Consider the following 24,964-nt stretch of genomic DNA (forward strand, 5'->3'; position numbering starts at 1 on the left):
TAGTAAAAATGCTAAATTACATTTTCTGAAGCTTTAAGCATGTTTTAAAATGGTGCACTTTAATTAATAAATAGAGTTTCTAGGATTTTTAGGAATTTATTTATATGTCCAAAAATCACCAAAATTTGTGAGGTGTCTCTGAGTATTATTTCCTGGCTTCACAAAACATTTTGTGGCATTTGGATAAAATTTGAGTAAAATACTAATCTACCCTTAATTAGTAGTTAAGTAATAATCTTAAAATAACTAGATGATAATTAGCTTAAAATTCCAGATTAGGGTTTGAGTGATTTTGGGATTGTGTGATGACCTAGGTTCATTAACCTTAATGACCTTTGGCGTTTAATTATTGTTTGGTATTAATGTTTAATTATTGTCATTAATGCTTAATTAAAGATTAATTAAGATAAGTGGGATTAATAATTAGTTAATTAAAAATAATTATAAATTAAGAAAAGTCTTAGATTACTGTTGCAACCTCTTGGATAAAAACACTAATGTAGTAAACAACCTCTAATTACTGTTTCAACTTGTGTTTGTACCGAGAAGGAAAGTTGTACTCAACTAAATCCTTCTTGTATGTCTGTAATAAGCATATCATGAGTATACATCATTTTGCATATAGTGCACGTGACCGAAGGAGTGACCGTTGAACCGAACCCCGAAGTTGGTGTTCCGTCCGAGGAAGTTGGAACCGAGACTTGGGAAGTCTCCGAGGAACCCACTCAGCTCTGCAACCAATGCAAGCCCCAGATGCATTTAACCCTTCCATGAATATTTTAAATCTTTTATCACTTATGAATCAAAATGTTGCATTACGTAGTCAGAAATTGGGTTTAACCTAATTGTTGCATTTACCACCTTGATATTTGTTTTCTTGTCCTTGGCACCTGTTTTATTTAAAACTGCGTAGTGATGCTTAGACCTGCTTATTAGATAGGTTTTCAAATAAAAAAGTTTGAAGGATTGTTGCAGGATACCTTTTATGGTCAATGATGTTTCGACTTGAGACCGGTCGATGGACTTGCTTTAAGAATGGAGTCTTAAAGTAGTGTCTCCAACTGTGTCGATTAAGGGTCGGTCCGTTGATGGCCTGCTGGGTTGAGACTTTATATTACTAGTCACCTGCCCTTGGTAAGCCTGGTCTTGTAATTCCTCGACGAGAGCGGCTACTCGCGCACTGGGCGTGGAGCGATGGCGAGAGTAGCGTGTACCCTACTAACAAATGGCTGGACGGTGGAGTACTGTGCTCTCAGGTGCCGCGATGACGGGCCGCGATGCCACGAACTCGTCAGATCTTGGAAAAGCTAAATTTGGGTTGACATATGCAAGATTCTGTTCTACATATGTCGGGTAGTTAGGAACACCAGCTGGATTGCTAAGTGGTTCGAATCGTCGTTGCTCCCCGATTGGGAGACTCAATTCCTTCGACCATCATCGTAGTTAAACATGCAACTAAATTAAGAAATGGGGAGGAGGGAAATGTCTCATGGAGTTCGGATCCCAATTCCCGAACTCACAGTGACATGAAGCTATGGCCGTTGGAAAATATCGTTCTTGTTAGGAATTAGTAATTCACGGACTCGTCCGTGAAAATCAACTAGATAGACTGTCCTCGAATTCGTCCACCTCTCGAGGTAGCCTATTGAGGCTAAAACGTTGAAAGCAAGTTTATGCAAAACAATTTGGTTTCTTGCTCAGCCACTCCTTGTTTACCCTAAAGCTTATTTTCCTAAGTTTCTCCTCTTTTGTGCCGCATAAGTCTTGTTGAACTCAGGGTTCTTTAACCCCAGGTGCTGACTTCCTGGACCGTTGTTTATAGTGTCGACACCACTGGCTCACTAGCGGCACGCTCGTGGTGCGTGGACTTTGAGCCTGCTGCCGTGCATTGCTCAACAGCAATCCATGTGCGAATCTGAATCCAAGAGGATCCACCCAGCCGTATCTTATCGTCACATATGCCATGCCGTCCGTATTTGAATCCATCCGGATATTCAATGTTGGATACCACGTTGGTCTAGAAAAAAACGGTGGCATGCCACCACGTCAAGGTCCCAGCCAGAAAGTCCCCAAGGCCACTATCGTCGCTATCCAGCACGTCCACCTCCACGGCCCGGACGCAGCTACGGCTCCTGGTGCAGCCGCATGAGCTCCAGAGCTCCTGGTATTTCCAAACCTTATGATATTCTAATGCTTGTCAGAACACAACCAATTCACCCTTTTTAGTAAAAATCATATACAAGTCATAATATAAGATGAGAATATTATTCCTCTTCCACTGAAAACATAATTCCCATTCGACTAATGTACCATTGAAAAGTTAGTTACCATACGCTTGGAATTAATCTGGTAGGGTGGACAGCAAATGCCCCAGTTCAGTCAGGGTTCACTTCATCGAACATCTGCAGCCGCAATTTGTTCATTTGCAGCTACAGTTTGTTCATTTAAAGACCCAACGATTTCAACACATGCATCAACCATACAGAACTGCTGATGCTGCCCAGGGACAAGCTCTTGACCAGACCATGCTTAAGTACATCTCAAAATGAGCTATGTACAAACTACAAACAAAATGTAGAAGTAGCAGTTCCAAGCAGATTCAACCCCATGTCCAAGGCTCTCAGGCTTCATTCACTAGGGCCAGGCCAGGGGTACTCAACCCTGTCAACCGCGAGGGGCAGCCATTTGCTGCTTCTTGATCCTATCCCCAGCCTTCACCATGCTGAGGAAAAGATAACAAATGAGAAATTACAACACAGAATGGAGCTCAAAACAACTGTGATTGTACTGATGTTATATTGGCAAACCTGATATCATGAGGGGTTATAAATATCCATTGAGACCCTTGTGTGACAGCAAAATCTACTAGGGTGTCTAAGCTTATTTTGCGGCTCACCGCATCCTGCCAAATTCATATGGCACCAGTTACCAAGTCTGTTCTGTTATTAAATGGGCAAAGATAATGGCAAAGGTCAGATGATTGCTCACCATGAATACATCAAACTCATCCATGGCCCTAAATGGTGCTTCTGTCATTCCATGAAGAGATAAGGTGAAGCAAAGGGTTGAGAAAGATCGTTCTCCACCTGGAGAGAATGACAGCATAAATAGAAGTTATACAATCAGATAACACTGAACAAAAAAAAATCATGTATTTCTTTACCAATGTTCTCAAAGAATAAACAAAACTTGATTAATTAACTAGACTATTGGAAGCTGCAACTACCTGAAAGTCCTCTAGTGTCTCTAATGGTATCACGAGACGCATCTTGAGGCATTGTCAGCTACAGTGAACACCATAAACATTTTACTTAGACTGGTTCAAAACCAAACATGTATTCATTTAGATAAACATTAAAAAAAGGAAATCTTGTGAAAGTAACTGACCTCAACAGACAGAACTTCGTTCTTATAGTCTACATTGATGTGCCCACTAATACCTTTCTTTCCCAGGTGCTCATTGAACCTTTCATATGCAAAAGGCAGAAAGACTCAGGGATAATCATATTCCATGATTGATAGGAAGACTTGGAAGAAAATTTGGTGATGAGCATAGCACGGAACTTACAGCCACGTAAGCTGACGCTTCAAAAGACCCGCATTTCTCTGGAACTTCTTCCATCGCAAGTCCAATGCCTTTTGACATGCCTACAGAGCAATAAATTAGCTAAAAACAGATCCGTTTTGAGTGCATTACACATGAACTAGTAATCTAGTATATCTAATACCACTATAGTTTTTTTTCTCAAATTGGCATGAGAGTTGCCAGTCATTATTATTACTTCAATGCGCCTACAAATCAATACTAAAACAATGCACAAGTCATGCAGATTTGGCTTGCCTATTGTATGTATCCACAATTAAAAATGAAAAGTTGTTATCAAATCACAACCCTTACCTGTTGATGGAGAAAAAAATCAAGCAAGCCTTTTAAAACAATGTGGATCTAGAAAGAATGAAGATATCAGGAAAATGGCATGGAACTTACATTTAATTTGTCCCTAAAACCTGCATACATTTGTTGTTTTCTCAAGATCTTCTGTCCTTTTTTGTCATGCAGTGCTCTCAGATCATCAATGGTCTCAGTATATCTGCACAAATATTTTTTACGAGAAAGTATCAGAACTCATTGTTCATATATTATTATGAACATGCACAAACAATTGGTCAGACCTTCTGCTTTCTTGCTGAAATTTCTTGTTTAATTTACTAATACGAGCACTTAATTGTTCTATGGATCCATCAACACCCCCAAGAGCATCCACTTCACTCTCGGCACAAATTGTTGAAGCCTTTTCAAAATTCACCTACAAAAGAATATACAGTTAATACTGGACTTGTGAGTCAAATAAACCCCTCCATCCAGCTGAAGTCACAAGGAAAATTTGGTGGCTAGCAGCTGGAAATTCTTTAACAGCTATGTGTCTTCCAATGTCTGTACTATGCATCTAAACAAGCACATGACTGTAATCTCTCTATTTTTTTTTACAAATGCAATATAAGTTGCAGCTTTTAGAATTTAGAACAGTAGATTTCAAGACCTTCTATGCACTAAATAGTTACTATGCAGAACACTAAATCTTTATTAAGGAATATTCTATGCTCAAACAAGCTAAATATTAGACTGTACATTTTTTTATGGTGCAATATAACTAAACATAAAGGAAAATTATAGGGCGTTTGGGGTGGGAGGGTGCTGTTTACCTAAAATATCATGTTGTAATCAAGAAAATGATCAAAAAATCATGTATGAAGTACACCTAAATTTAAGTGTAGCCACAACAATTCGGTTTGAAATTCATCTTTGATGTTGAGATTCAAAAAACAAGTGCCACTGTCAGTACATGATGATCAGTACCAGGTTCAGGTTGACTACATACATGATTTTTGAAACTTGCAACATGGTATTTAGCTAACGAGGCGCCAAATCTGCACTCGAAGGAAAAAGAGGGGGTTTGAACAAAGAAGCCAGTTACACAGCAATAACCTGATGAAGCTGTTGAAGACGTGTCAACTCTGATTCAGCCATTGTAATAAGACCTAAAACCTTTGTTTCCATAACACGTTCATAGTGAGCCTTCTCCTGAAAAAGGTTCAAAAATACAATGTAGTATCATGACCACAAAAGTATCAAGGACAGTATGCTATCTATTTATGTAGTATCATGACCACAAAAGTATCAACATAGCGAACAGTAACACACTGTTGCATTTAATAGCACTAGCCTGACAGGAGTTGCAAAAGAAAGCAGGGCATTTTTCAGGTGGCAGCAAGAGATGAGCAATATAAGGAGCAGAAAAGAAACTCTTATTTCTGGAGAATCAAATATTCAAATGCAACAAATTGAAACCACATGCTTTCACATAGCCCCTCTGCAATATCATCAAGCTGCAAAACGTGAGAAACCACACAGAATACCTTTATCTAAGGTTCAAGGAAATGATGTATTGAAAGGGAAGAAATGCCATCTCTAAGATCGACAATGGGTGCAGTGCAAGCAGCCACTACATCTGCAGTGATTTGCTTAATCGTCCCAACCACTGCCTCTGAGTTGCGGTGTGTAGGAGGGGTCAGAGGTGGAGAGAGCATGGTAGAGGCAGTTGGAAGCAGGACAAAGAAGGAAGACAACTTATGTCAAGAGTATATGAACAACCACACAGGCTGGGTCGCACGTGTGTATTTCATCCAGGCTTTTTCTCTTGAACACAGGAAAGTTGTGTCATTTTGTTTAAGAAGAAAAAAAATAGCCCAAACCTGCTCGAAAGAATGCAAGAGATGAGGGTGTGCAGAATTGTTTCACTATCACAGAGGGACCAGGCTGCTGGATGTGGTAGTCCTCGCTTAACAAGGCAATAACCTGTCCAACATCTGTTGTTAATAGTGTTAAGGTATAATAGTCAAGGGTATTAGTATAATCTCCTGGTCTAGGGTTTCCCTTTTGTGTCTCCTATGTACTCTATATATAGTCCCTATTGGGCCTCAATATTATCATCCAGTTGTCACTCTTTATTCGTAACACAGTACCAAAGTTCTAGGTTTGGGATCCAGCCACCACCCTTCCCTGCTGCACTCCGGCGCTCCCCCGGGAGATCCCATCTCTGCTCACAGGGGCAGCTTTGTAGATTCCTTTTAAGGTCTCAATCCATTCTTCGGATGGATCTTCAGCCACCTCTTTGCGGTCATCTGTGTGGCCATCAAATAGCGGATCGAGGCGCCCCTCCTCTGCTTTGTCGGCCTATCGGGGTAACCTCCGCCCGTTGCGACGCCATCCGCCCGTAAGCTTCAGCCTTTTAAAACAGAACAGAAGGGGAGAGAGAGCTGGCAACAAGGCAGGGCAAAGCTGGGCACCGGTGAAGAGGAGGGCATGGCTTGTGGCAGGAAAGAGGCAGCGCCGAGCAGTCCTCCAGTCGTGCGCGCACTTGGTCTGTACAGACAAGCAGGCGGGCAGACATCCTCAGTCGACGCGGGGGAGGACAGGCGAGGCGACTCGCAGGGGTGCATCGCGTGGGGAATCTGCCGCGCAGGATGCGGGAGCAAACTCGTCGCAAGTGGGGAAGAAGAGAAAGTAGGCAGCAGCGTGCCAGCATAGCATGTATGTTTCTGTCTTTGCCTCTCCCTTTCTCCCCAATCCCTTCTCTCTCCCAATCCCTCCCTACCTGCGCGCGTTCTCCCCAGTCCCTTATGAGTGTGTTTGGTTCCCTAGCTTAGGGGCTAGCCAAGCTCGCATAATGCAACTTGGGCCTGTTTGGTTGCCTATATGGCCTGCTAGCCAGGCTTGGACAAACCCATTTCGTACGGATGGCTTGCTGGAAACGCCCACATCGGTCGTTCTAGCGGAGCCAGGCTCTCGCGCTGCCCTCCGCTCCCCTCACCTCCCGTGTGGTGCCCTTGCATGCGCGGCCACGGGCTCGTGCCCGGCGCAGTAGCCGCTCCTAGTTCAAGCCACCAGACCTAGATCCCGGCGCCCTCACCACCCCCAGCCCAGCCCCGGTGGCCTCGCCCGCATCTCCGCTCGCCCCCTCGCGGTGGCCTGCTAGGGAGAGGAAGGTAGGTCAACTGAGCTTCCATGTCGCGCGACGAAGCTTCCTTGGCGAGTGGAGGTCGTGTGTGGTGGAGGTCCTGTCTGTCCTCTCCGGTCAACGAGAGAAACAAGAGATCCCGAGGGCATCCTCTCCTCCACCTCCACCCATGGCGGCCTCCACCTTCAGTAGCAACGAGACGGCCCCCTTATTTGGCTTCCTCGGTGCCGCCGTCATGCTCGTCTTCTCCTGTAAGCACTCATCAAATCTCCCTCCCTCCCCCACCGGGATCCATCCATCCATTCCTCACTCTCCTCACCCTCTCGCTCTGATGATGCCTAGGCATGGGCACCGCCTATGGGACAGCCAAGAGCGGCATCGGCGTCGCGTCCATGGGCGTCATGCGACCTGAGCTCACCAGGAAGTCCATCATCCCCGTCATCATGGCTGGAGTCCTTGGCATCTACGGCCTCATCATCGCCATCGCCAAGGTGTCGAAGTGCTACCATGCCCATCACATGTTCGACACAAGTCTTCAAAGAGGTAAAGTCACCAGATGATGAAAGAGGTGATTCTATGCAAACTAAACCAGGCAACCAAACACACCGATTCTTAGCCAGGCTTAACTAGTACAGGCAACCAAACATGTGCTGCTTGCATTGCCTAGCCAGCCTGTCTTAGTTTTGTTAGCCAGGCTTATCTAGGAAACAAACCGAACACACCCTATCTCTCTCCCAATCCCTCCCTTCCCGTGCGCACACAAGGAATGGAAGGAGGGAGAGTGCTGCGCAGTAGAGATTTCTTTTCCACCCAGGCGATGGGTCCCTTCTTTTCCCCACACGCAGGCACGTTTCCGACTAAGGCGACCACCGCAGCCTCCTTGGTGACACCAAGGACGCCTAACGCGAAAGGCGGACGCCATACACCCAGGCGACCCCGACACCCAGAAACTTTTCTTGCCTGGAAAATTAGGCAGCTCTTTTAAAACACTGATCAAGAACAGAAAATACAATAGCTTTCAGCAGCACAAATTCGGTGTCCAGGGTGTTTATGTGTGTCCAATCTCAATTCTGCAGGGTGCTTGTCCAACAAGGGAAGCCTTACTTTTGTTACATCTACTAATGCCATAAGCTGTAAGTTGCAACACTTAGTCCCTCCAGGTGCAGGTTAGCTTTTTTACTAACTTTGCCAGACTTGTGGCAGCCATATTGTTAACTGATAACCAAATCTCATAAAACCAACACTAAAGCACACAAATTAATACTTGTTAGAATAAGAGAATCACACCTGCTCAGCATCATGTATTTTTTCTTCAACAAGCTGCAATTCACGCTCAGCATCGCTAATAGACCCCATTTCAGCATGTGCAGACTCTGGAATAATGTTTTTAGCATTTAGTATATATAGATAGAATTTACCACAGGGAAGCGGAAGCAGAGATATTTCTGTAAAAGCATGATACCAGATTGAATGAACAATTAAATTCCAAAACTTTTCATTCCAAAGTTCTGCCGTTAAGATGTTATTCAGAACAAATTGCAGAAATATAGCAGAAACAAGTTGGCAATCTAAATATTATGTTTTCTTTGCAGGTCAAAATAAAGACTGATGGAACAGACATACATTGGTGAGACAAGTTTAAGAAAGATTAAAATATAACTTGTTCTGCAATCTAAATAGTAAATAGAATATTGTGTTTACTAAAATAAACAAAGCAGGAAAAAACTGCAGTAAACAAACCGAGAAGGCCCAAAAGTTGTGTGTGCATCATTTCATCTCTTAACAAAGACATGTCCCACCAATGTAAAAATACAAGGTGTGGATAACAAGAGAATTTTGAAATTACAACTGGTGGCCCTGACGTAACAGGTTGGCTTAATTGGAGCAGCCACATCACAAACTAAAATCTTAATACAACTGTTAGACTTTCTGATTTCATTATTGGGCTAACCCTAATCAGGGTGGCCATATAGTTAGGGATACATGGGCCTCATGGGCCTAGCCTCATGGGCCTAATACTCATATACTCTAACATCCCCCCGCAGTCTGAACTGCCGTCGCAGCGGAGTTCGCAGACTGGACACGAAAGAAAAGAGGTACAACACACGAGCTCCCCACAGACACAACTAGCCACTGGTGATGTTGAGGCTGGTACGGAACTCGGTGAATGTCGAGGACGGGAGACCCTTGGTGAAGATGTCGGCGAACTGGGAGGTGGTCGGGACGTGGAGGACCCGAACATCGCCGACAGCGACCCGGTCCCGGACGAAGTGTAGATCGATCTCCACATGCTTGGTCCTCTGGTGCTGGACCGGGTTGGTGGAGAGGTACACCGCACTGACGTTGTCGCAGTAGACCAGTGCGCTCCGGGAGAGAGGGCTGTGGAGCTCGGCGAGGAGCTGACGGAGCCAGGAAGCCTCAGCCACGCCGTTGGCGACAGCACGGTACTCCGCCTCGGCACTGGAGCGGGAGACGACCGGCTGTCGCTTGGACGACCAAGACACCAGGTTGCCGCCTAAGAAGACGGCGTAGCCGGAGGTGGAGCGGCGGGTGTCCGGGCACCCGGCCCAGTCGGCGTCGGTGTAGACGACGAGCTCGGTGGAGGACGACCGTCGGTGAAGGAGAAGACCGAAGTCGACTGTGCCGCGGAGGTACCGTAGGATCCGCTTGAGAGCGGCGAGGTGTGGCTCCCGAGGATCATGCATATGGAGGCAGATCTGCTGTACTGCATAGGTGATATCCGGCCGAGTGAAGGTGAGGTACTGAAGTGCCCCGGCAAGACTCCGATAAGCGGTGGGATCTGTCACTGGTATACCCTCAGCCTCCGACCTCAGCCTCCGATATCTTGCCCTGTGTGTCAACCGGAGTGGAGCAGGGCTTGCAGTCAGTCATCCCAGCTCTCTCCAGGATATCAAGAGTGTACTGCCGCTGGTGAAGGAGTAATCCAGCAGGGTGAGGCTCAACAGTGACCCCGAGAAAGTGATGTAGAGCACCCAGATCCTTCATGGCAAACTCCTGCTGAAGTGATGCAATGATCCGCCGAAGGAGTGACTCAGTGGAGGCTGTGAGGACAATGTCATCAACATAGAGCAGCAGATATGCAGTCTCTGACCCATGGTGATAGATGAACAGAGAGGTATCTGACTTGGCCTCCACAAACCCCAAAGTCAGCAGAAAAGCAGCAAACCGATGGTTCCACGCCCGGGGGACCTGCTTCAGGCCGTAGAGAAACTTGTTGAGCCGACACACCATGTCAGGACAAGAAGAGTCAACAAATCCCGCCGGCTGACTGCAGTAGACTGTCTCAGTAAGAACGCCATGCAGGAAGGCATTCTTGACGTCCAGCTGATGCACGGGCCACCCGCGCGTGAGAGCCAGTGAGAGCACCGTGCGGACGGTGGCCGGCTTCACCACCGGGCTGAAGGTCTCGTCGTAGTCGACACCGGGTCGCTGAGTGAAGCCCCGGAGAACCCAGCGAGCCTTGTACCGCTCAAGTGTGCCGTCAGCCCGGCGCTTGTGGGTCCAGATCCACTTGCCGGTGACGATGTTGGAGCCCGGCGGTCGTGGCACCAGATCCCATGTCTGGTTGGCGAGGAGGGCCGCGTACTCCTCTTCCATCGCGCGGCGCCAGTGAGGGTCCAGCAAGGCCTCGCGGACGGAAGAGGGTACCGGTGAGACCTGCGAGTCCCCGGGCATCGCCGCAAGAGCCCGGGGCTGCAGGGTCCCAGCCGCATGTCGCGTCACCATCGGGTGAACATGACGCGGGTGTCGGTGAAGGAGCGGTGGGTGGTACACCGGCGTCACGGCCCGAGTAGCTGAGTGCCGTGGCGGCGGGGTCGGTGTCGCCGGCGGGGAAGACGTCACCGGTGGCGCAGGTGACCCCGGCGAAGAGGGGGCCACCGGCGCCGCCGGAGGCAGCTGCGCCAGCCGGGCACGTCGCTGGTAGACGCGCACCGGCTGGGCGTAACGTGCCGGTGGGGCCGGTGTCGAAGGTGCCGACCCCACGTCGGGAGCACGTCGCTGGTAGACACGCACCGGCTGGGCAAAGCGTACCGGTGGGGCCGGTGTCGAAGGTTCCGACACGGGACCCGCGTCAGGCGCAGGGGCCGGGCCGGAAGGTGACACCTCGGGACCCGGGCAGGGTAGAGGCCCCGAGGTGTCACGGGCGTCAGACGACGTAGCAGTACCTGCAGGAAACACCGGAAACGGTGGCTGGACCACCGGGTCAGTAGGAAACACAGAGGAGAGGTCATGCTCCGAGGTGGAAGCAGGAGTGGCAATGGTGGAAAAGGGGAAGATCGACTCGTCGAACACCACATGGCGAGATATGAGGACTCGACGAGAGGTAAGGTCGTAGCATCGGTACCCCTTGTGATCCGGAAAGTACCAAGGAAGACACAGAGAGTCGAACGGGGTGCCAGCTTATGAGGAGCGGTGGCGGTGGTGTTGGGATAACACGCGCACCCAAAGACTCGAAGGTGATCATAGCGAGGAGGGGTACCAAAGAGAGCGTGGTGAGGTGTGGGAGCTGGACAAGCAGCGGAAGGAAGGCGGTTAAGGAGGTAAGTGGAGGTGTGCAAGCTCTCGGCCCAAAAGCGAGCAGGAAGAGAGGCCTGGAGCAGGAGAGTGCGCACGGTGTCGTTGGTGGTGCGAATCATGCGCTCAGCCTTGCCGTTTTGAGAGGATGTATACGGGCAAGACATGCGCAACTGGACACCGTGAGAGAGAAAGAAGGCACGGGAGGCGGAGTTGTCGAACTCCCGACCATTGTCACACTGGACAGCCTTGATAGTGAGGCCGAACTGAGTGGACACCCAAGCGAAAAAGTGGACAAGCGCGAGGAAAGCATCAGACTTTGCACGTAAAGGAAAAGTCCAGGAATAATGAGAATAATCATCCACCACCACAAGATAGTACTTGTATCCAGAAATACTGATGACAGGAGAGGTCCATAAGTCACAATGTACAAGGTCAAAAATGCGGGCCGCATGAGAAGAAGAACTAGAAAAAGGAAGACGAACATGTCGGCCCAGTTGGCACGCATGACACAAATGCTCATCGTGAGCCCAAGTACATCGAATATCGGAACTACGACTAAGCTGCATCAAAGCATCACGTCCAGGATGGCCGAGACGCCGGTGCCAAGTAGTGGAGGTGGTGGTGGCGAAGGCAGCTGACAAAACTGGCAAAGGAGGCGAGGCAGATGCCGGAAAGCGAAGAGTGTAAAGGGGCCCCGTGCTGTCACATCGGAGCAGAGGACGCCGGGAAGCCAAATCCTTCACAGTAAGACCAGAAGAGTCAAACTCCACAGAACAAGAATTGTCAGCTGTAAAACGACGAATAGAAAGAAGATTGTGAACCATAGAAGGAGCAACAAGAACATCAGGAAGACGAAAGGAACCATGGGGGCCGGCAGCACCCACAGAGGTGACAGGAAGACAAGACCCATTAGCGACCATAATGGACGAAGGGAGAGATGGAGAAGGAGGGCGAACAGAAGAAAGTATATCGGGGTTAGGAGTGGTGTGGTAAGTAGCCCCAGAGTCGGCGACCCACTCCGGCCCGACTGGGGGTGTCAGGGCCATGGTGCTGAAGGAGTGCGCCAAGGCCGCCTGGTCCCAGCCGGCCGACCCGGGCAAGGGCGTCGGTGGAGTAGCCCACGAGGACGCCGGAAACGGGGCCGCCCACGGGGTCACTGAGGGGAACCCCGGGGGAGTACCCGCAAGCATGGCCGTCGACGGGCGAGGCTCGCCACCGGAAGCCTGGAACGGCCACATGGAGATGCGCCCTGACCATGGGTGGTTGTAGGATGGCCAGGGTGCACCTCGTGGAGGTGGCAGCGTCGTCGTGTTGCCCCCACGACCTGCTCCACGTCCCCCACCACGACGACGGCGGCCGCCACGGCCCCCCCCACCCCCGCTCGGCCCGGGGGGGAGAGGACCCAGAAGTGACGACTGTGGTGGGGTGGCGGGACGAGGTGGAGTGGCAGCGAGAGCAGTCGAGGAGGAGGACGAGGACCCCGAAGCGGAGGTGGACCCAGGCTGTAGGCCCTGAGTAAGCTCCTCCATGACAAGGTCGTCACGGACCTGCAGGAAGGTGGGGAAGGGCCGCTGCCTGGTGATCCACGTCCGGAGGTAGGAGTATCGGTCACTGAGCCCGCGGAGAACGTTGAGGACCAAGATGCGGTCCTCCACGGGCCAGCCGAGGTCGCCGAGGGAGTCCGCCATACCCTTCATCTGGCGGCAGTACTCGCTGACGGAGAGGTCGCCCTGGACGAAGGTGCGGAAGCTCGCGTCGAGCCGCAGAGCCCGGGCTTCGGCGTTGCCCAGGAACTGGCCCTCGAGCGCCAGCCAGGCCCCGCGAGCGCTCGGGGTGTTGCGGACGAGGTCGTGGAGATCCAGGGAGATCGTCCCCAGAATCCAGGAGAGGACGACGCTGTCGAGGCGAAGCCACGAGGGGGTCGGGACCGCCCCCGCGGCGTCGAGGAGGACGTGGTCGTCGAGGGCGTAGCGGCGGAGGGTGAGGAGGACCAAGTCCCTCCAGCGAGCGTAGGAGGGCGACTCGGGCTCGAGGACGACCGGGACGAGGAGGCGGATGTTCTGGACGCCCCCTGCCTGGTAGTGGAGCTGCACCACGTGGGGGTCGGCTGGATCGTGCCAGACGACCGAAGCCGATCCCGAGGACGTGGTCCCGACGTCAGGTGAGGCTGGAAGGCCGAGGAACTGCTCGGCGTCGGCGATCTGGCGGGCCAAGGCGTCGGCCGCGTCTCGCTCACGCTCCCAAGCAAGAGCGGCCTCACGCACGCGGGCCCGGCCCTCCGCAGCCGCAGCACGAGCAGTGACGAGGGCGGCGAGCAGGGAGGAGTCCGGACGGTGCATCACGGGCGGCGGAGGCGGGGCAGGGAAGGGGGCCGCGGACGGAGCTCCCGCGCGCGTCCCTGCTGCCAGACCAGGGGCCGGTCCCCTGGGCAGAGGCCCCGAGGCCGTGAGCAGCGGCAGAGAGGAGACATCCGGAGGCATGCCCAGGCCAGCTGCGATGGCAGCAGCGGCACCCCGGGCGTGGGCAGCCGCGGTGGCCGCGTCGGGCGCGTCCTGGTCGCCAGCCAGAGCGGCCTGAAGGCCAGCTCCGGGCGCGGTCGCCTGCAGGCGGACGTCGGATGCGGCTCCGTCCGCATCCGCGCGGGCGCCGTCCGCATCCGCGCGAGCGCCATCCTAGGCGGCGTCCGCCGGCTCCGCGCGCGCGGCCAGAGCCGCAGCCGCGCCGGCGGCCAGGCCAGCAGCTGCGCCAGAAGAAGTAGAGGCAAGGGCGGCGGCTCTGGGCAGCGTCTGCTGCGCGATTTGCGCCCAGGAAGAGAGGAGGAGAGGAGGGAAGTGGTTGAAGTAGAAAGGAGGAGGAGGGGGATCAGGCCGGCCGGCCATGGCCGCCGGCGGCGCGCCAGCCAGAGGTGGCGGCGGCTGGGGTGGGCAGGGAGCAGGGGAGGAAGAAAACCCTAAGCTGATACCATGTTAGACTTTCTGATTTCATTATTGGGCTAACCCTAATCAGAGTGGCCATATAGTTAGGGATACATGGGCCTCATGGGCCTAGCCTCATGGGCCTAATACTCATATACTCTAACAACAACGCCCCTGGCTAGACTTTAACCATTACAAAGACTTGAAGTACCTATGGGGAAAGGTTATGGGTGGAAATGTTGTCCCCTGCTTCACAAACCAGCTACATATTATTGTAATGTGAGTGGTGTTCTACTTCATACAGCCTAAAATCTGCTGGTAAAAACCGATACATATAAATTTTCCAGAGATATAGGAAATGTATTTCACATAATCAAATTTCTCTGTTTCCAAGTAATAGATCTTTTTCCAGATTTTATTACTTCTAAGTTTATATGTTTCAATTTGACCTTACTGGCAGCAAACAGAACAGACCCACCACCAACTATTCATAGCTTCAGGGTGTTAAGACCATGGCTCTACTATGAGTCTATGACAGTAAGTATAACAAACCAAGTTTGAAGAGTAAGTCAACGTTAATGGAAATAGATATTACCAATAATGTCCTTGTAAGAAGCTCTTGTATTATTCTCTTCTTGCAAAGCATTTGTAAGTTTCAAATTAATTTTCTGCAGAACTAATTCTTGGTTCTCAATGTCTTCCTTCAATCGCTGCAGAATTAAAAAAGACAGTAAATTGATGAGATACTAGCTTACATAATGATTGGTTGCAATGCAGTAAAGTGGTAATCGAGAACAAACCGTCATTTCAGCTACTAGCTCAGAGGTATCTACAGCAGCAGCATGACTATTGTCAACAGAAATTTTCTTGGTGTCATCCAACTGCGCCTTTTTACGCTCCAGATGCAACTCCTCATCTTCTCTTTTTCTCTGCGGAACATGAGGGGTTGCTATCAGAAAACTTATTGCAGCTTATAACAACAAAAGTTCACAGCAACTTGAATTTTACCTTTAACTGTCTCAATTCTAAATTGATGCTGTCTCGATCAGCAACTAATTTCCTTTTGCGATCCAACCTCTCTGAGTTTATTTGCTTAATTTCAGTAACTTCCTGCTCCATTTCAGTTATTTTATCTTCTAGAGAAGTGCACAAACGACCAGCTCTCCAGTTCCTATTTGGAGGAAGAACAGTCTGAACAGAACCTCTACAAAACCTGCAATCAATTAAAACAGAATCAAGAACTCAACATTTCTTTTCTGAAAGACACTTTAGAACAGCCAATGTCTTTTGAAGGTTGCCAATTTATATCCTGGACTTCCAACATCCACAATATCACCACTTCCACAGCAATGTTTTCAAGACGTCCGATTAATCGCGATTAATCGCGACTAATCGTCCTGGACGGTTGAAGGTACTCGACCAGGCCTCCGACTTGGCCAGAACGACCAGGAAACTGGTCGTCCGATTAGTCGTCGACCAGTCGCGATTAATCGTCCGTCCAGGTTGTCTGGCGTCCAGTCAGGAGATGGTCCAGTCAGTAGATGGGCTGCATCTTAGAGTTGGGCCTAGCTTGCTGCCTTATATTTTGACCCAAGCCCATTAGGGTTTATGTTATCTACCCCTCACTCATTTCAGCACAACACATTCACTCCTCTCCTCTCCTCCCGTCCAGCAGCAGCAGCCACCTCCATTGCTGCCCTCCTCTCCTCTCCTCTCCTCCCTTCTGTCTCCCAGCTCCTCCTCCTCTCCTCTCCTCTCCTCTCCTCCCTTCCGTCTCCCAGCTTCTCCTCCCTCCCTTCCAGCTGCCCTCCCTCTCTTCCTTGCGGCTGCTGCTGCAAGCGTGCAGCTGTGCAAGGGAGGAGGACTGCACGACGAAGATGCTCCCTTCAAGCCTGCAGCTGTGCAAGGGAGGAGGACTGCACGACGAAGATGCTCCCTTCAAGCGTGCAGTGTGCAGCAGCCAGCAAGACAAGAAAGGGCTCTGCAGCAGCCAGGTAAGTGGCCAGCTGACCTATCTAGACTCTAGAGCCTAGAACATGTATATATATATATATGGTATAATGTGTATTGTATATAGCTACATAATATATATGGTATATATCAGTCCCCATATGTAGGGGACGACCAGGACGACCAGGGGACTCGTCCAGGGTCGATTAATCGTCCTGGACGACAACTAATCGTCCTGGACGACCTGGACGGTCCCCCAGCGTCCAGACACGACCAGCCGTCTTGAAAACATTGTTCCACAGCCAAACTTATTGCAGCTTATAACAACGGAAGTTAATCACGTGAACATCTGACTCACTGATCATCTCAATAAAGTTGTTCATCGATACAGTGATACTTTTGTCCTACCTAAGGCCCTGTTTAGATTGGAGATGAAAATTTTTTGGATGTCACATCAGATGTGTCGGAAGGATGTCGGGAGGGATTTTTAGAAACTAATAAAAAAACAAATTACATAGCTCGTTAGGAAACTGCAAGACAAATCTATTAAGTATAATTAATCTATCATTAGCACATGTGGGTTACTGTAGCACTTAAGGTTAATCATAGAGTAACTAGGCTTAAAAGATTCGTCTCACGATTTTCAACCAAACTGTGTAATTAGTTTATTTTTTTATATACATTTAATGTTCCATGCATGTGTCCAAAGATTCGATGGGATGGATGAAAAAATTTTGGGTGGGAAACTAAACAGGGCCTAAGCATACCTTTTAAAAGATCTACAGTGTTCAGTATTCACACATACAGAAACTAGATAAATGCTAGAGTGGAAAAGAGTATGACCAAAACATGATCCAAAAAATAGCAGTACCAATGGGACATACATTTTGCAACCATCAGAAGCATATACTTCCTTCAGATTTCGTATCCTCTGATCAAATGCAACAGACTTTCCCATTGCATAATCTCGAACTAGGACCTGCCTCTCTGCATGGCCCTGAAATAGTGGTCTTTTTAGCAGAGTGGTCACAAACTATTATTAAAACAGAAGCATCTGAACCCAAAAAAAAATGGTTATTGACAACTATAAATAAACAAATTAGTGAAGTGTACATGACGCATTACCTGATCCACTAATACATTTAATATAGTAGGAATTTCTGAATGAATAACTGAAAGTACTGTCGGGTTTGGTGTTGAAGGAAGCAAATGATCTGGAATTTCAACCCTATTCAAAGATGGAATAAAATTCATCAGAGACAGCTAAAGATGAACAGAATAGAACAATCGTCTTACCGTGGTTTTGTGAAGTCATATATAATAATTTGAAGATTGCGGTAGTTCACTTCTTTCGCACATTCTCGTAAAACAAGTGAATCCTTATGACATGAGACAATAAAAGCATCTAATAACCTCCCTAATGCATAATCAATTGCAACGGACCAGTAGTCGCTTGCCAGTTGCTGCATCAAAGCAAACAATGCAAGGTAGTGAATCCTGTTGTGGACAGGTATAGTAATCAAAAGAGACATGACAACAGTCAAAGCTAGTTATGGCATACCAAATGACATCCTATTGGACCAATAGGAGAGCATTTGAATCTACTATTGTGTCTCTCTATTGATTTATAGAGGCTCTGAACTCTCTCTCCTCCAAAGGCTGTTAGCTGCAAAGGAGCATGACTAGTTGCTACAATTAATTTATACAACCAAATAGTTGCTACTGAAAAAGTCAGAAAACACAGCATGATAAGAAGTAGAAATATTTCATGCTTAATGAAGCACCGGATATTACTTTGTCACGTTGGCGTTGGCGTAGATCATCAATTTGAGACTTCAGTTGATTGATCCTACGTCCATCTTCTTCTATCTGCAAAGTATATGCAACAGAAACAGTACAATACCACAAGGATCCAAGTCAAAGAGGCTGACACCATAAACATAGCAGCACAGACAAAATTTCATGTGGTGCAGATAATTGTGACTACTCAAATTATTCCCCTAAGCTGAAGCCATGTCACTCACTAGGGAGGAGTTATACTTCTGGATTTTGGCCAGGGCCTAGGGGCATCTCATTTTTCCTTGCCCTTGGCCAGACAGCAGTCAGTTGGAGTCCTCTTTTCCGCTTGGTTAGGTCAAGGTTGTTCAATGTTTTCAAGGGCGTGCATGTAAACCTAATTGTGTTCATGTGGGTGTGCTTGTCAGGGTTCTTGCCCCTTTTTCTTCTTAACATTCCTTCCATCTAATTCTGATAAGCACATAAGTGTAAAAAAATGTTTCTCAAATCGATTGTGTCGTAGGAGATGTGGGTGCCCATTGTGCCTCAAGCGAGACAGACAGCACTTTGGTTTTGCTCGGAGATTGAAAATGTGGCGACACAACTGCTCCTCATCTGCCCGGGAGTCCAAGCTGAATAAATCCCGAGTGTTGAGTAGCGTGGATCACTCAGAACATTGGCATGCTAGTGTGCAGGAGTTGACAGGACCAGAGCAACCATTTTGAGACATATGGCGACAGCCAAGCGTGCTGGGCACCAAGGCCAAGATGTAGCATACTACAGTGCCAATTAGTGATCTCCTTGGTCTCAGTGTCCAGATCTTAGTCATTGACTAAAAGCAGATCGAGTATAATTATTAGACGTGTATTGTCCCGTTGTATCTGGACATGTTGTAATCCAAGCCCCATTGGGCTATCAGAAGTTATTAAGACCCACTTGAGTTTGCTGCCACCACAGAATTTGGGACATTGGTGGCTCATTTATATGTTGACAAGTGTCGCTTCATGTTTTGCAAAAAACTCCTCTATCTTTCCAAAAACCAACCCGCAGTCCAGAGACATTCCAACAATCTCGCTCCTCCCGCACCTTGGCTCGGTCATGAGCTTGGGGACAATCGAAACCCTAGCCACCATCGCCTCCTCCGTCCTCTGGGTCCTCCCTAGCCGGCGTCGCCTCTTCCCTCCTCTCTCCTCCCCTAGCCATCGACGCATCCTCCCTCCTCCCCTCTATGCCTCGTCATGTTGCACGAGCGCACCTGAATCTGCGGGAGAAATGGCGTGCGGCCCTTCCCGGTGGTGTTGCGCCGTGGTCGCCTCTGCTCCCGCTCGTGGCTCTACGACGACGTTGGGGCTTGCCACACCGCTGGGACATTCTGCTCCCACCTGGTGCCTCCGTGAGATCGAAGGACCCATGCTAGCACTGCCAGATCCGCTCACCTGATGATCGGGTTCATGCGGACATGGTTGGATCTGCTCGCTTTTAGGTCGAAGTGCCCGGCTGTGAGTTTGGGGACAGTGGCAAGATCTAGCGTGTATTGTTTTTGTTTTTTTGTTGGCATCCTCTTTAACAATGATGTTAGTATATGCATGAGAAGTCATGTTAGTGTATATGACTCTCTTCTGTTGTATGCTTGCTGGAACTTTTGTTTGTGATTTCATGTCTCCAAACAGCAGTATCACTGAATGGATATGGAATAGTGAATATGTAGGTATGTATATGATATTCTCCAAGTGGACTCTGCTTATGCTCCTGACAAAACCAGCTTCCTTTGATTTTGATTTTGATTTATGAATACAGGACGATTCGTACGTTGACACCTACAAGGGTTGTCATAGAGGAAGGAACAAGCACCTTTACTGAGAGGTGAGCAAAAGTTCCTCGTATATGGTGTCTTATTGGTCCCATTGTGCCATTTAGAATGAAATCTTTTAAAAAAATACTCTAGGGAACAGGGAGCATAAGAAATTGCTAGCAAAATCATGCATTCATTTTTTTTTTTGCTATTGTTTACAGATTTTGATCAGATAATAATGATACAAGCAAGAGGAGTGGAAGCGGCAATGCAAAAATAAGAAAAATGTAAATGTGGCACATTCAGCACATTGCTAATTGAGCTTTGACTTCTGAACTTATAACTGACAGTCTTATGGTGTTGTGAGAAATGGCTCTGTACCATGCCACGGTGTCATGTTCTTTAGGTAAACTCAAAATTCTTTCTATTGAGTGCATGATTTTTTTTAATTGATGTATATTATCATGGCCAATGTTTTCTGGTCGGCTGGTCGATCCTGGTCGACCTGGGACCGACCAGGCGATTAATCAGCGACCAGGTCGATTAATCGACCCTGGTCGTCCCTGGTCGTCCAGGCATATCAGCTGGTCGACCTATATATATACCTCTATATATACACTATATTATACACAATATATGAAGCATCAAGACTGCATTACTGTAAACCAACATTCCTCTTCATCTTCAACTCTTTTTTATGTAAACCAACATCTCCTTCTTAACTATTTCTGGAGAACTGGGACAACCAACAGCATCTCCATACCCCCCACATATCTGCCTTGTCAAAAAAGCCCAAAAACAGAGCACACAACCTGGTCGTCCATGTCCTAATCGAACGATTAATCGCGATAAGTGGACGACTAATCGGACGACCAGGTTTCTGGTCGACCTGGTCGGGTCAGACCTCCTAATCGAGCACTCCTGACCGACCAGGATGATTAATCGGACGACCTGAAAACATTGATCATGGGCACAAAATCACTACAGATCCTTGCCATTTTGGTAGCAGTCTGCCAAGGTAGGAGCGGCGTGGAAAGTCTTTCCCCCCTTCTTGTCATTGCCTTGTTCCTCTGTTGCACTGAATAGTAGCTCACTGCTGAGCTTGCCTAGGCTGATGTGGGCTTGGAGATCACCAACCCAAGGTCAGCTTGCCTTGTGGTCATTGCCATATAATTTCACTGTATTTGCTTTGCAAAAGATTTGTCAGTAGAACATTATATACATGTCCCTGTGGACATGTTTCCACCTGTTTGAATCCAAAGTTGGTTGTGGTCTTGGTTAGGATAATATATTATAAGTCTTTAATGCTATTGAACCTATGAGACAGCACATGATTGATTGTAATACTTCATTAATCTTCTTTGAATTTTTGACAACTAATTAAGAATAGAAAACCACTTGGTTTTGAGAATAAAAAAAAATCATGTCTTCTATGCCTTAGGTTCAGATACGTCAGATTTTCAACATGCCATTCATGGTTATGCAATAGTGGTTCTTCATACATTCTTACATGGGCCCTCTGAAAGTACCTACTTTTACACCCTAAGCTTCTTCTATTGAAAAGTCTTTGGTTCTCAATTCGAAGTAGGTATCTGCTCGATGCCGTGGGGTTGATGGGTTCTTTTTCTTTCTTATTAATTGATTTTGTATTCAATGGGTCTTTGGTCAATATTTTCTGAACATTTGAGACTGAGGAATGCAATTCCCATATATTCTTGGGCAAAATGAATCTAGCTTTTGGTTGCTGGGTTCACTGTCTAAGACTGTAGCTTTTATTTGTGAAATTTAGTAACGTATGATCTGCCTCTTTCTCAGATCAGTACATAGTTTAGAGATCCATCATATGACACTATACCTGCATAATGATTAATATTAAGCATGGACCGGGTAGGCATACTTCCTACTAACTAAACACGTTAAAGGATCTAGAAAAGTTTAGCTGAAGCTAACACCGTAAAAAAAACTCAGGCAAATAACAGAAACTGATACTGTTCTCTATCCAGTAAGGAAATTTTCTTGGTTAATTTTCAGGTCACTCCTAGCTGCATAAAAAGGGATTGTGTCTAAACCATGCTGCTAGCTAAAGCCTGAGGTTAGTCTCATTGCCTCATACAACTGTTGTGTGCTTGATGGTTACCTTGTGCATTTTGTTTGGTGCTTTAAATATACTCCCTGATTAGAAGGCATGGAGTAATACATAGTGCGAGCGGATGTTCTTCGTATTATTTAGGTGGCCACCTTATTTTTGTCGAGCGCCTTACAATTTGTGTAGAGTTCTGACATGTAATCCAGTGAGGTGAATTAATATTTGTCTTATTTAATACAGTGAGGTGGATTAGATTTGTCTTACAATTGAATGTTAGGCTAATTGTATACCTTCAGATAGTTAAATAGAGCTTGTGCGCGTCTCTTAGGTATTCTGCGAATTGTATTTTATTAGTGGTGATTGGTGTTCCTTATAGTGCTACTAAGAAGACAAGGTTGTATTTTGATTCTGAAATCTAACAATGTAGACAAGACTAACAGTGCATACGTCATGATTTAAGAATGCACTAGTGGCGGGTGCGCGCTTCCGCGCACACGTATGGGTATTAATCTGATTGGTTTTAAGTGTGGAGTTAACGTCTTGGTGGGTCGTCCTACCGTGTTTGCCTGATCAGTCTGGTAGTTCTAAAAAAAATTGCAAAATTTTTTAGATTCTCCGCCACATTGAATTTTTAGATTCTCCGTCACATTGAATCTTGCGAGTATTAAATATAGATAAAAGAAGTAACTAATTATACAATGTATCTATAATTTGCGAGATGAATCTTCTAAGCCTAGTTAATATTGAACAATATTTATCAAATACAAACGAAAATAATACGGTAGCCGTTTTGGAAAAAAAATTATAACTAAACAAAGCCTTTGATAGCACGAGCACACACCTGGGCCGATGCAAACGAAAGTGTAAGCTGCGTGGCACACGTATCCTGCAGTCGTCAACACACCATAGCAGGTACAACGCACAGAAAACAATCTGGAAAATGAGGAAGCACGCAGAGCAGAGACGAGAAAAGAAGGCAGACACAGGAGACAGGGTATGGGAAATCGATAGGGACGAAAGGCAGACGAAAGCAACGGGGTCGATGGCCAACAGCGGTGCGCCAGAATAAGGCCTTGTTTAGTTCCAAAAAATTTTAGGAAATCGACACTGTAGCACTTTCGTTTGTATTTGACAAATATTGTCCAATCATGGACTAACTAGGCTCAAAAGATTCGTCTCGTCAATTCCGACCAAACTGTGCAATTAGTTTTTATTTTCGCCTATATTTAATACTTCATGTATACGTTTTAAGATTCGATGTGACGGGGAATCTGAAAAATTTTGCAAAATTTTTTGGGAACTAAACAAGGCCTAAAGATCGTGCCGACCGATGATCTGAGAAGCGATTCACCCTGAAGCGGTGAACAACAACAGGAAGCCAAAGCATTTAAGAAGACCAAGGTCGGAACAGGCAGAACTGCTTCTGCGCACCAACAGTGGTACTAGCGTGGACCGTTGATTAGGCAAATCAAGCGGCTGTCCATATTTAGGCTAACGTGGCCACCGCTTCTGCGCAGGAAGCGAACGCATTCTGTGTCTTTAGATATGTCATGATTATGTAGCTGAATATAATTCTAGAATCTTAGTTGATACAAATATTTAGGAGTGCATCTGGTTTTGCATTGTGTACATCCCCGCAGGATGTCAGTTCTAGCCTTGATTTAAGTGTTCCAGATGATTCTCCATCGATAACCAAGACACATAAAAGTGTAACAAGAAAAGGTTTGCAATGCTGAAATAATTTCTATGATCATTTTGTGTGCTTGTCGCATCATATTCTTATGTGTATGTAATGTGGTAGTTTAATTCTAGGACTCATGTGTTCCTTGTCAAAGGAACAACAAATAAGCCTTTTGCTGATAAAGATACTGATTTCAAATACTAACCACTTTATGCTCAGATAACAACCACTTTATGCTTGAAAGATGTGTTGTCTATTTTAGCCCCATTAAAATTACCCCTTGTTATAATCTATAAATATCATAACTGATGTCCTTTTCTATTTACAGTGCAATCAAATATGCCTAATCTCCAGAAGATGAAGATCACAATGCTTTTGACCAGACCAGTTATAGACAGCTATATATGTGTTAGCATAGATGTGACATGTTATGTTGTTGCCTAGCTCTGTGTTTGCAGTCATGAATTCCGACCATGAACTATAATATACGACTCGATAAAGTGGTCATGCTTGTAATGAATGGTTGTATAATTTATGGCTGAATAGAACCATGATGGCAGGACACAAACTGTACTATACGTGATACTCATATTTTGTGCTATGTATCTAATAATATCATATTCTTGATCGATAATGATGATGCCTATGTTTGGTGTCCTATCCATATTTGTCATCTATAAATTGGTTTTTATTTAGAAATCACTGTAGGGCGCCTGATGTTCGAGTATATATGAAAGGTCACCCCCCCCCCCCCCCCCTTTAAAAGGGGGGGAGGGGGTTTTCCCAACTCTGGGGCTCTCTACACTCCAAAATCTATTTGGCTCTCGGGGGAACCCTTTACCCCTCTCAAGGTCCAAAACTTTTCCACAAAAAGGGAAGGGCGAAAAAATTTTTTGCAAACTGAAAAAAAAAAACCGCACCAAGGTCATTCATGGGCACATGGTTTGACCTTAATGGAATGAGGGACTTTGCAATCGCCCCAACCATGTAATTTGTGAAACGGGGCCCTTTCTCCGCCAATTGCAAAGGTGTCCCGGAAGGTCTAATCAAAAAAAAGGCACCCCAAGAATCTCAACAACGGGGCTTCAGGGGGCTCTACTAACCCCAATTGAACGGCACGGGTTCCCAAAAAGTTCCTTCCCCCCCCCCCCCCCGGGGTCAAAAAGTGGGGGTTTTTTCGGGAAACCCCTTTCCCAAAAGGGGAAA

At 47.2% G+C, this 24,964-nt stretch overlaps 1 protein-coding gene across 1 annotated transcript in view; it reads right to left on the reverse strand.

Annotated features, from left to right (window-relative positions):
• LOC8062043 (structural maintenance of chromosomes protein 6B) overlaps positions 2,247 to 24,964 on the reverse strand; it is a 35,867-nt gene continuing 13,149 nt past the window's right edge. The window contains exons 11-28 of the mRNA XM_002462064.2: positions 18,218 to 18,292; positions 17,985 to 18,089; positions 17,720 to 17,886; positions 17,549 to 17,651; positions 17,308 to 17,420; positions 15,482 to 15,686; positions 15,274 to 15,402; positions 15,069 to 15,183; positions 8,307 to 8,392; positions 4,988 to 5,083; positions 4,174 to 4,307; positions 3,989 to 4,091; positions 3,569 to 3,648; positions 3,388 to 3,466; positions 3,227 to 3,284; positions 2,989 to 3,086; positions 2,808 to 2,902; positions 2,247 to 2,722 (exon numbers count right to left, since the gene is read on the reverse strand). Coding sequence (XP_002462109.1) covers positions 2,665 to 2,722; positions 2,808 to 2,902; positions 2,989 to 3,086; positions 3,227 to 3,284; positions 3,388 to 3,466; positions 3,569 to 3,648; positions 3,989 to 4,091; positions 4,174 to 4,307; positions 4,988 to 5,083; positions 8,307 to 8,392; positions 15,069 to 15,183; positions 15,274 to 15,402; positions 15,482 to 15,686; positions 17,308 to 17,420; positions 17,549 to 17,651; positions 17,720 to 17,886; positions 17,985 to 18,089; positions 18,218 to 18,292 — 1,899 coding nt within the window. The 3' untranslated portion in view covers positions 2,247 to 2,664. The remainder of the gene's footprint in view (positions 2,723 to 2,807; positions 2,903 to 2,988; positions 3,087 to 3,226; positions 3,285 to 3,387; positions 3,467 to 3,568; positions 3,649 to 3,988; positions 4,092 to 4,173; positions 4,308 to 4,987; positions 5,084 to 8,306; positions 8,393 to 15,068; positions 15,184 to 15,273; positions 15,403 to 15,481; positions 15,687 to 17,307; positions 17,421 to 17,548; positions 17,652 to 17,719; positions 17,887 to 17,984; positions 18,090 to 18,217; positions 18,293 to 24,964) is intronic.

Source organism: Sorghum bicolor, chromosome 2, assembly GCF_000003195.3.
Source record: "Sorghum bicolor cultivar BTx623 chromosome 2, Sorghum_bicolor_NCBIv3, whole genome shotgun sequence".
NCBI lineage: Eukaryota > Viridiplantae > Streptophyta > Magnoliopsida > Poales > Poaceae > Sorghum > Sorghum bicolor.